This window comes from Humulus lupulus, chromosome 5, assembly GCF_963169125.1.
Source record: "Humulus lupulus chromosome 5, drHumLupu1.1, whole genome shotgun sequence".
NCBI classification, from domain to species: Eukaryota; Viridiplantae; Streptophyta; class Magnoliopsida; order Rosales; family Cannabaceae; genus Humulus; species Humulus lupulus.
In genome coordinates, this window is record NC_084797.1 from 12,333,333 (window position 1) to 12,345,431 (window position 12,099).

The window sequence follows — 12,099 nt, forward strand, 5'->3', positions numbered from 1 at the left end:
GCCTTACTCCCAAAGGTCAGAGAAAAAGGAGTATGACCCGTCGGAGTCCGATGCGAGGTCCGGTATGCCCATAGGACCTGGGGGAGCTGTTCTGGCCAGACCCCCTTCGCTTCATCTAGTCTCATCTTGAGGCTCGCCTTGAGAGTCTTGTTGACAGCCTCGACCTGACCGTTCGCCTGAGGATAGGCCACGGAGGAGAAACTTTTCACAATTCCGTACCTTTCGTAAAATTCAGTAAACAGGTCGCTATCGAACTGAGTCCCATTGTCGGAAACGATCTTCTTGGGCAGCCCGAATCGGCAAATAATGCTCTTAACCACGAAGTCAATGACTTTTTTGGAAGTTATCATTGCCAGAGGTTCTGCCTCAGCCCACTTTGTAAAGTAGTCGATGGCCACCACGGTGTAACGGACCCCGCCTTTTCCAGTAGGGAGGGCGCCAACCAAGTTGATCCCCCAAACTGCAAACGGCCATGGGGACGAGATCATCTTCAGCTCGACTGGGGGAGCTCGGGCAACTGTGGCGAATCGCTGGCACTTGTCGCACTTCTTCACATATGAGATTGAGTCTTTGGACAGAGCTGGCCAGTAATAACCTTGCCTCAGGACCTTTAAGGCCAAGCTTTGCCCCCCAGTGTGATCTCCGCAAAAACCCTCATGCACTTCCTGCAGAATGGCCTTTGCTTCGTCTGGAAGAACACACCGTAGGAGAGGTAGGGAGTGCCCATGTCGATATAACACCCCATCTACTATAGTGTACCTGGGAGCTTGATACAGAACTCGCTGCGTGTTGCGATATTTTTACTGCGCAAGTATACGCAACCAAATAAACAAGTAATAGTAGTGGAAATACAGTATCGTTCCCTCAGGGAATTGATCTAATAATTACCAATAGCAAACTTTTATTTCTATTTGACTAATGAAAATTTAGTGATAATTAACAATGAACAATAAACTAGGAAAGCAAAATTTAATTAATGAAATTTAATATAAGCGAAGGATTAGAGTATTCTAATTTCATCAACCTTCAATTATATTCAATTAATAATACAACTAATATGTTTCTTTGATCTATGATTATAGCAGGTTTACTATTGACAATTCTATTCTTTCTCAAGATATAAAATATTCAGTTTACCTGTGAATTCTCTACATGTCTGTGATAAATTCTACACATAAACCGCATTAAGAACAAAAACCTAATTGCTACACAAACCAATTTGATACTTTCGTTCTAAATTGAAATCTATGTCTATTGTCTAAAGCTATTCCAATTCTCACTTCTCAGATATTGAATTAAAACCAATAATCATGCAACAGATGGCCAATCAATTACAAGCATTAAACATAAGAACAATAGATAACCATAAATTCAAATATTCATAGAAATTGCATTAAAGACGAATAGAATATCCAGTGACTACATTAAAATACTCTAAATAAGAATTTAGTTCATAATATTAAACTTCATCACACAATCTAAAATTCAAAAGCATAAAGAAAAACAAACAAAATAAAAGTAGATTCTTCTCTGTTTCTTTTCCTCTGCCGTCAGAGCGCCTCCTTCTCTCTCCCTTTTGATCTTCTTTTTATTCTTCTTTACAAAAATCCAAAAACCTACGAATTTCCATAAAAATTTCCAAAAATTCCATTGTGTCGATATATTGCCTATGATGCTGCGATATATCGCTTGTTGAATGTGCTCGATAAAAACTCTTTTCCTCTACATGGCCGTCACGGAGGATGCAGCTAGCGCCATGCTAGTACGAGAAGAGGACCAAGTTCAAAAGCCAGTCTACTACATCAGCAAGAGACTCCTCGGAGCAGAGTCACGGTACCCACTGATGGAAAAATTGGCGTTCTGCCTAATCACAGCCTCGCGAAAGCTCAGACCGTATTTCCAGTCCCATTCGGTACACGTCATGACCGATCAGCCTCTAAGGTAGGTTTTGCAAAAGCCTGAAGCATCGGGACGTTTGTTAAAGTGGGCGGTCGAGCTCAGTCAGTTCGAGATTTTCTATACTCCACGAACTGCCATAAAAAGTCAGGCGTTGGCTGACTTCGTGGCGGAGTTCCAGGAGGATCCATCAGAAGGCCTACGTCAAGTCGCCTCGCCGCATTCGTCGTGGAAGATCTTCGTTGATGGTTCATCTAACGAGAGCGGCTCCGGGGCTGGAATCATCCTAATATCCCCCAAGGGACATAGGTTCCACTCGGCGCTAAGGTTCGGGTTCAAGGCGTCCAACAATGAGGCAGAGTACGAAGCCTTGTTAGCTGGGCTAAGGGTAGCTCAGGAGTTAAAGGCGACCTCCGTCCAGTGCTTCAGTGACTCCCAGCTCGTGGTAAACCAGGTTCTAGGCGAATATCAGGCGCGGGGACCCAAGATGGCCGCCTATTTAGCGAAGGTAAAAACTGAGCTGTCCACATTTGAGCGAGGATCGATTGAACAGATACCTCGGGAAGAGAACGCCAACGCAGATTCTCTCGCCAAACTCGCCACCTCGGGAGAGACAGAAACCCTGGGGTTAGTGCCAATAGAATTCTTAAAAGAACCAAGTATAGAGGGAGATCGGGCAGAGGTCGAGATGATTGATGCCAGGCCGACCTGGATGACCCCCATTCTTGAGTATCTCGTCGAAGGTAAGCTGCCTGAAGAGCGTAGCGATGCACGGTGAGTCTTGTATCAAGCTCCGAGGTACACGCTGGTCGATGGTGTGTTGTACCGACCTCTCCTCCGGTGCGTTCATCCAGATGAGGCACATGTCATCTTGCAAGACATTCATGAAGGATTCTGCGGAGATCATGCTGGGGGGCAAAGCCTGGCCTTGAAGGTTCTCAGGCAAGGTTATTTCTGGCCAACTCTATCCAAAGACTCGATTTCATATGTGAAAAAGTGCGACAAGTGCCAGCGCTTCGCTGCGGTTGCCCGAGCTCCTCCAGTCGAACTGAAAATGATCTCAGCCCCTTGGCCATTCACCGTTTGAGGGATAGATTTAGTAGGCGCCCTGCCTACCGGAAAGGGCGGGGTCCGCTACGCCGTGGTAGCCATCGACTACTTTACTAAGTGGGCCGAGGCAGAGCCGTTGGCAACAATAACATCGAAGAAGGTACTCGACTTTGTGGTTAAAAGCATCATCTGTCGGTTCGGCCTGCCGAAGAAGATTGTCTCCGAAAACGGCACTCAGTTCGACAGCGACCTGTTCACTGAGTTTTGTGAAAGGCACGGGATTGTGAAAAGCTTCTCCTCTGTGGCCTATCCTCAGGCAAACGGCCAGGTCGAGGCTGTCAACAAAACTCTAAAGGCGAGCCTCAAGAAGAGGCTAGATGAGGCAAAGGGGATCTGGCCAGAACAGCTCCCCCAGGTCCTTTGGGCATACCGGACCTCACATCGAACTCCTACGGGTCACACTCCTTTCTCCCTAACCTTTGGGAGTGAAGCAGTCCTCCCCGTGGAAATTAAAGTTCTGTCGCATAGGGTCCAGTCTTACGACCAGGATAGGAACCACGAGCTCCTATGCCATTCCCCAGACCTTATCGATGAAAGGCGAGAGGATTCGCAACTCCAGCTCGCCCATTACCAGCAAAAGATCGCTCGCTACTTCAACGCTAAAGTCAAAAAACGTACCTTTAGCGTTGGCAACTTGGTCCTAAGAAGAGTCTTCCTGGCCGGAAAAGATCCCAAGGATGGAGTCTTAAGACCGAACTGGGAAGGACCATACTAGGTCATTGAAGTCATCAAGGAAGGAACTTATAAGTTAGCTCGACTTGATGGAGGGGCAGTCCCACGGACTTGGAACACCATCCATTTAAAGAAATATTATCAATGATCCACTTGTAAGGCCTGGAAGGCCACTTTTTATGTATAAATAAGAATCAAGTTTTTCTTTTTTGCAAGTGCGATCTTAAAGTAACCACGAAAGACCCTTTCCCAGTTACTTGGGGGGCATATGGTACCTGGATATAACCAGGTCTCCTTAACGACTTAAGTGTTGATTCTTATCAATGTATAAGGGTTAACGCGAACTAAGTCCTATCCTGGTTTTAACCAGGTCATAAACTTAGAAGTTAACTTAAATTTATTGATCGTGGTTCTTCTTAAAGAGCACGAGATATGGATAAAAAGTTGACACGAACTAAGTTTTCAAAATAAGCTCCTGGTTTTAACCGGGTCATAAAACTTAGAAGTTAACTTAAATTTATTGATCGTGGTTCTTCTTAAAGAGCACGAGATATGGATAAAAAGTTGACACGAACTAAGTTTTCAAAATAAGCTCCTGGTTTTAACCGGGTCATAAAACTTAGAAGTTAACTTAAATTTATTGATCGTGGTTCTTCTTAAAGAGCACGAGATATGGATAAAAAGTTGACACGAACTAAGTTTTCAAAATAAGCTCCTGGTTTTAACCGGGTCATAAAACTTAGAAGTTAACTTAAATTTATTGATCGTGGTTCTTCTTAAAGGGCCCGGGATATAAATAACGGTTAACACGAACTAAGTTTATTAAACAATAAAATATGTGTATTATAGCCAAAATCATGAAGAAATACCCAAGTTTAAATTGCAAGGAAAATTGTCTCGAGGAAAGAATACCTCGTGCTAAAGATTACATAAAATACTTCAAAATAAAAAGAAAAAAAAAACGCTCTAAGCCCCGTCGGTCGGCCCCTTGCAGGTCGCGGTCTCATCCTGCTCCGCTGCACCAGAGGCTTCCCCAGTCTCCGAAGGCGGCACCTCTTTGTCAAAGCGGGCTTGGAACTTCACCAACAAGCGCGCCCAGAGACCCGACGGCATGAAGGAGAAGTCAGCCTCCGGGTTGTGGGCCCAGCAACGATAGAACAGTTCCTGCATGGACCGTTCCGAGGTGGCCCGTTCAGCTTCAAGGGTGGCCTGGGCCTCGGTCTTCGCTGCCTCGAGGTCAGTTCGCGAGGTGGCAAGGGATGTCTCAAGCTCTTTGACCTTCGAGCGGGTCCTCTCTAACTCGGCCTTCGAGGTCAGCACATCTTTCGCCACATGAGCCTCCTGAAGGGCGGCCTGGCGACCAGCCTTCATCTCCTCGAGCTGAGCTCTGGTCCTGGCGATGCCTCGGTGTACGGCAGCGATGCCTTGCGAGAAACAGGAGAAAAATCGGCTAAGTGGAAAAATAAGGCGGTGTGTGTGAGGGATAAAGCCTTAAAAGAATGGGGCAGCTTACTGTTAGGGCCATGTCCATCGATGACTCTATTACGTGGATCGGGCTCAGTGTCTCAATAGCCCGGAGCTCCTTCTCTTTGAACTTGTAGAAATGTTTGACGGCGTAGCTCGCCGACTCATACACCGTCCCCCGGAAGGCTTCTGGGATCTTCTCCAGATCTGGGGCGTCAACCGTGATGCGTACACCGGGGGCACGACCTCCATTCCCACGTCCTGGGCGGCTGAGGGAGATCGCTGGGTCGGCGGGGGCATGTGTCCTGCTCCGCCAGAAAGAAGAGTTGCCCCCCCGACCTGTGATGGTGGGGTTTTTTCCTTCTCCTTTGCCGGGGATTTGGTGGAGCCCCCAGCCGTGCTCTTGGACCCTCGGAGTCTTTTCAATCTTGGCCCTGCCGGGGGACTCCCCCCGAAGTCTATGTCCCGCAGATTATCCTCGGGCTGAGACATCTCTTCTGCGAAAACAAAAAACATAGTTATTACAAGTTAGCAATCAGGCAGAAATAAAAGCAAAAGGTTAAAGGCAAAAAGTATGCGAATACTAGAGGAGCCCTACCCCCCGAGCTGGAAGAACCTAAGACGATTATTTCCCGAATAGGCGCAAGTTCGGGGTCCGGTTCTGACTCGGGACTAGACTCTTCTACATACTGCCTAAGCCCCGGAGCATAGATGCCTCTCTGGAGTGATGGCCATGTGCGTAAATTGGTCCCATACTCCTTAAAAATGATCGACCTAAAAGCTAGGGTGTTATCTACTACTATGGTACCCCTAGGCCGACTATCCTGGTGATCCAGCACGAGCCGATCAACACAATGGAGCAGGAGTATGTTCAGGTCCGGGTTCCTTTGGTGGCGATGGACGATCTGCCTAGGATTGAACCTAACCAGCCGGGGGTCCGCAGTGGCCCTATCTACATTCCTAAGCAAGAAAGGGTTACCTTGGCCGGAAGGACCCGCGGTTGCTCCGGATTGGCTCCTCTCTTCGTCCATCCCTTGGGCGACCTCCAAGTTCCTCTTCCTATTCCTCATGAGCGGAACTTCAGTCGTTTCGTCCTCCTCGCCTCCTCTTCCGCGACCTCCTCCACGGTGATAGGTCTGTTTGCGCGAGTTGAGGGCGGCCCCCGAAGCCTCTTCAGGTTCAGAGTCTGATTTGGAAAAATCAGTTTGCAGAACACCATCGTCTTGTCCGTCACGAGCATGCGATAGTCCTTTTCACTGGGGGGCAAGCCCGCCAGTGTTTCATATTGACCCCCGAGGGTCGCAGACTTCTCGGTCCTCGCGTAGATGGCTGCAAGATTGGGCTGGAATCAGAATGGAATACGGGAGGAGCTAAAATTAAACAACACTTAAAAGGCAAGCTAGGGTCAGGGTTCACTTACGAGGACGATTGAAGTAGTGGTGCTCACAGTTCCGGAACCCAAATGACATGAAGAACTGGTCCTTGAAGTCATTTGGATGGCTTGGCAGCTCGATGACTGCCGCCGTATTAGGAAAACAGGTTAAATAGTAAAACCCGTCACCTCGCCCCCGCTGATCCGGGCTGGCTTTGAGGCAAAAGAAATATAAAATATCAGCAGGAGTAGGGACCTCCCACTCCTGCTTCTTGAACAAGTACCTCAACCCTGCCAGCAGACGGTAGGAGTTGGGGGGGAGCTGAAAAGGGGCCAACCCCACGTAGTTCAGGAAATCAGCGAAGTACTGATCCAGGGGGAGGAAGGCCCCTGCCTTGAAGTGTTCACCACTCCAGGCCGCAAACGATTCGTCTAGCGGCGTACAGCTCCGCTTGCCCTCCGCAGCAGGTCGGGCTATGACTGAGGCTTTCCCTAATGGGATCTTGTGGGTGAGGAAGAGTTTGTTGATCTTCACCTGATCGGTTACCTTTGAGACAATTCTCTCCGCCTCAAAGAATGCGTCGGGGGCCACCTCGACTTGTTTCTCCACGGCCGGCCCAAAATGGGGGATCGGCGAGCTGGGCATCACCGCCTTTCCCTTCTCCTGCCGGGAGGCCGAGCTTCCAACGTTCTTCTGAGGGAGGTTCTTTTTTGGAGCCATCTGGTCGCCTAGTGAACACAAGAAAACATTTTAGAAAAGGCGACCCAAGCGGGAGGAAGAATAATTATTATTTGCACGAGCTGAGGAAAGCCCAGCTCGTGGGAAGTGGAACCACGCGGTTCAGTGAACACGCGCGTATGCTCCCAACAGATCCCAGATTGCTCGGAATTCGCTTGTCAGGAGGTTCAGAGTGAAATTTGCCTTGGGAGGAAAGTTTCAGTAGGCAGGAATTGCAAAACCGCCCATGAGGCTTGTTCCCTAAGCTACCCGGTTTTGCACCCAAAATTCCCCAAAACTCCTACCCAGAAAATGTCCCAGAAAAAGTATCCTGAAACCCAGACTCTAAGGCGATTTCCTACAACCAATATGTCCTAGCCTAAAGAGGGTTGTCACCCTCCTTATCCACGCAACCCAGAAAACCCTTGCATGCGGCTACAGTAATTTTTTTTACCTAAGCTACATTAGCATGTTTTCAAAATGAACAGGGTCAAGAAACTTACAGTATATGGCTGGAAGGTTGAAGAGAATGCTGCGTTGATAGGGGCTCCGTCGGCGAAATAGCTTCCAAAGCTTCGAAGAAACTCATGCGCCTAAGCTTCTTGAACAATGAGAATGGCAGCGACGAAGGCGAGGGTTTCGCTTTTGTGAAAGTTAGAGAGGGAAGAAGGAAAGAAATTTGGGAAATTTTGAATGAAGGGGTGGCCCGTGCGTAGGGTGGCCACCCCCTTTTTATATACGTGAAGGATCACGTGTAGAAGGCTCTTGAATGACCCTAGTGAGGGATCCAAGGCCTTCCACTCGAAATACGAAACGACGGCTGGGCTTAGACTAGGCCATTAAATGCGATTCTCGTAAAACGTACCGTCACCACCCACGACGTTCCACGTATCAGACGCCTGCACAAAAAGTGGAGTGTGAAGGGTTGTGGGGAAGTCTAAAAGCCCCTACTGTGGTCTTCTATATATGACGTCATATACCACAAGCAGGAGCTTGGGGGGCAGATGTACGCCCTGGTTTTCCACGGGCTGATTAGCAGGTCGAGCCTCGGACTAATCAAGGTTAGTCCGTAAACTTCCCCAGGTCGGAGATCCTGTTTTCCAGGTCGTACCCCCTTAGCTCGAGGTATCCTCAAGAACTCGCCAAAGCTGCCCAAGACTGGGGGAAGGGATCCTTGAGGCCGAAGGTCGGGTCAGAGAAGCAACTCGTGGTGCGAGCTGCTGCTCATAGATCTCTGACCCTTTGTAAAGTCAACACACGCAAGATAAACGTGCCTATATCTGACATCACGTGTCCGATATCTCCCTGACTTCTCGGACACGCAGCAGGAACGTGCGTATTCAGACACCCACGGCTGGGTTGGGCCGTGCGGCCCATTATCTCCTTATCTATCGATTTGACCATACTCATGTGTCAGGTTTAGGAATTAATCATGAATGTCACAGAGTTGATATGACAAATAAGAAGGTCACGGGATGACCTCCTTACCAACTTCCAGGTGTCTTCTCCTATAAATATGGAGACCCTGGGAGTTGATAAGGGTTGGAAAAAATAGTCTCAGAAGAGATATACACTTTGTAACCAAAAATCCAGAAGATATCAATAATATTGACTAGTGGAGTAAAATGATTTTAACCTTTGAACCACTTAAAAACGTGTCTTGAGTCACCTAGTTCATTCTCTAAGATTTCATCTGTGACGGTTCTACTTTCAGCACTAATCCATTTCTCTTCTTCTCTTAATTACCTGTTGGCGAAGAACCGCGTCAACAATATGTAATTTCTTATTATATCTTTATATAATTAACAGTTAATTTCTTATTATTTTCTTTTTACTCACTCAATTTTTTTTATAATTTATTTTTATTTATGTAATTTACTATTACACTTCATTTAAACACTTTAAAAAAATTAATAATAAAATCCATAATATGTTCTCTATGTCATTTGCTTCTGCCTCTGCCATTGATGAGAATTGTAATTGACTTTATATTTAATGTATTATTTTCATATATCTCCACTACAATTGAATCCTGGCTCTGCTACTGATGTTATCTTTACTCTAAGATATTAGCGGTGACACCACTTAGAATTTTAAACTTGTTGCATTTATTTAAAAAAAATGTTTTGAAAAAAAAAAGTGTTTGACAGTGTTAGCAATATATTTTTTTAATAATATTATATTTAATTATAATTTTTAAAAAAAATATATATAATGGCGACTATGATAGATAACGATGAGGAGTGTCGTTGTCAATCCCTGTCCACGTCAGGATATGAATGAGTTGGCTGTTAGATACGTGTGGACCAACACCACACAATTCAATTAGGCTTGCGGCTAATAATGAAAAGAATGATAGAAGAATTAAAATTGATTGTATACATTTTTTTCATGTATTTTGGTAATGAAATTACAGAATACATTGAGAAAAGTCATCCAAACACTAGCTTTACTTTATCAAACAGACCAAACGAGGCCTAAATATTCACTTGTTTCGTATTTGGCCAAGTTCTATTGTGAGATCAAATCAACCACAACCTTACATTATGATTTTCACTAAAAATCCTGTCTTGCATCTCAGCAAAACAATCCTAACAAGTTTAACATATGAAAAATGCCGAAAATTCTCAACACTCAAAGATTTTACATCACAAGATCAAACTCTGTTTAGGTAAATTCTTCTTTCAAATAAGAGGGTCCTGGCTTATATGGGTCTGATTCTGCATAGGCCTCTGGTCTGGAAAAACCAGCATCATTCACACGGTTACTTATCACATGAAGGATAGCTTTCCTGTGACCCCCATACGAATCTCTATCGTTCACAACATACTCGGTGGCTTCGGCTGCTATCTCGTTCACGAAATTAAACCGGTTATCTTCAGATAGAAGTAGTCTTTCGATATCCATTGTCAGGAGCTTTCCTCCTTCCTGTATCTTCCTAACCTGCTCCTCTAGGAAAGGTACTCTTTCCAGATTGTACTGCAACTTCTCATCTTTTTTTGTCTGAAAACATAGAATGGTCTTTGAAATGAGAAGTGAGAACTACATGTTTGTGATACTTAATCTACCAAGCCTAATCCATTGTTTGGTTTTCCTTTAGCTCTTTTCCCTCAGTTTGATACAAGTAGAGTATTTTGTTGATACAAGTTTTAGATTGAAAACTCCATATTTAGATAGCCAAATACATTATTGGGTCACTGAGTCACTCATTTGAGTAAGTTTCCTAATTCTAAAACCAGTAATTGTAAAAAGCACACATTTGACTAATCTTCCTAATTCTGGTACCATTATTTGTAAAAAGTACTGAGCAATTCTGTGTTTTAAGATCCAAAACTCTACATTTAGCTAGCTCAATACATTATCTGGTCACTCATTTGGCTAAGTTTCCCATACAAGCAATGGTAAAAACACTAAACAAGTTCTTACTTTCAAGTTCAGTAACTGTACATTTAGCTAGCTGAATACATTATTTGGTCACTCATTTGGCTAAGTTTCCTAGACAAGCAATGGTAAAAACACCAAACAAGTTCTTTAGTTTCAAGCTTAAACTATTTTTGAACTTCAATCTCGATCAATCAGCAGAAAAAGTTGAAAAATAATCAGATTCCATCTTGAGGATAAACCCCATAATATTATTTAATCTATACTATAAATAACATATACATAAGTAGAGTTGAATTGAGTTGAGTCCACTGACAATAGAACACAATCGACTCATCACTTGTTCTCACCAATTCTACCCCAAAAATTTAAATGCTTCATGAACAAAGCACCCCTATTTTTTTTTCTCTCATATAGTATTAATCAAATTATGAGCTTCAAACTACGTATACAACTCTCACAACATTCAAATTGAAAAAAAAAATAAATAAATAAGTAAAAGTGTATCCTGCTATACCAATTTTCTTCGCCTCCAAACTCGTCGACCTCCAATATCCTTTTTCATTAGGGATACAACCTGACATTGAAATCAAATAGGCATTTAAACAAAATATTTAAAAAAACCCTAATTTTGAAAACAAAAATACGAGATTTTTATCACACCGGTGTCCTGAATGAGCAATTAGAAGGCATTGAAAAATTTCCCAACCTGAGCTCCGTCCTCTGCAACATTTGAGGGAAATTTTTTTCAATAAATCAAAAGTAATTTCATGAAAAGAAAACTAGGGTTTATCTTTACTCATACTATTTCGCATCGTCAGAGGAAGAATTACCGTTGAAAGACTGAAAGGTAGGGTTAAGGAAGCCATAGCTGTGAGTAGCTGGAGCTTTTGTGTGAGCTACTACAACGGTTTTATCTTGCTCTGGCTTTTTTTTTTTTTTTTGGATTAAATCGTTAAAAGGGATTTTGAAATTGCCCAAGATGTTTGTGAATAATTACGTTATTGCCATCCTCACGTGACATGTACGTTTTTTTGACTATATCTTCAGACGTGTTCCAAAACAATATTTGACGGTCAATGATCTAAGGATGGCGTGTATCGCACGGTTAGAAAATAAATGACCCTAAATATACGAGAAAATAAGCATTAAAGTACGCTTATTAATTATTTTTTAAATTAATAATTTCATAGAAAAATATTTGATTCTGAACGTAGGTTGTCGCCTTGTCGGTTTAAAGCTTCTCGAGTATAAATGATGAGATTGTACAATTGGGACATTTTTTCTTTTGCTAATATTATTTTAAGTTTGCTAAAAATGAGCTTACACTTATTTATTATTGTAGTCTCTAAGAAAATAAAATAATGAAATTTTGCTCAAGCAATCTCTTATGTGGTCCCTTTTTTTAAAAAAAAAACTCTCTTAAATTTATCAAAGTTTAATAGGACAATTAGTTTTTTTTTTTTGAAAAAAAAGTCACTATCTA

General features: G+C 43.7%; 1 protein-coding gene across 2 annotated transcripts; it reads right to left on the bottom strand.

Annotated features, from left to right (window-relative positions):
- Positions 1-9,588: 9,588 nt before the first annotated feature.
- On the bottom strand, positions 9,589-11,583 carry LOC133834468 (protein PLASTID TRANSCRIPTIONALLY ACTIVE 7). 2 transcript variants are annotated; one of them, XM_062264087.1, is made up of 4 exons: positions 11,447-11,583; positions 11,277-11,336; positions 11,131-11,190; positions 9,589-10,235 (listed from the first exon to the last, which is right to left on the bottom strand). In XM_062264087.1, exons 1-4 carry the CDS (start codon positions 11,480-11,482, stop codon positions 9,900-9,902), a joined length of 492 nt encoding a protein of 163 aa, XP_062120071.1. In that variant the 5' UTR covers positions 11,483-11,583; the 3' UTR covers positions 9,589-9,899. The 2 variants fall into 2 exon arrangements, with proteins under 2 accessions (XP_062120071.1, XP_062120072.1); XM_062264088.1 differs by having other exon boundaries at positions 11,419-11,481.
- Between the last annotated feature and the right edge of the window lie 516 nt (positions 11,584-12,099).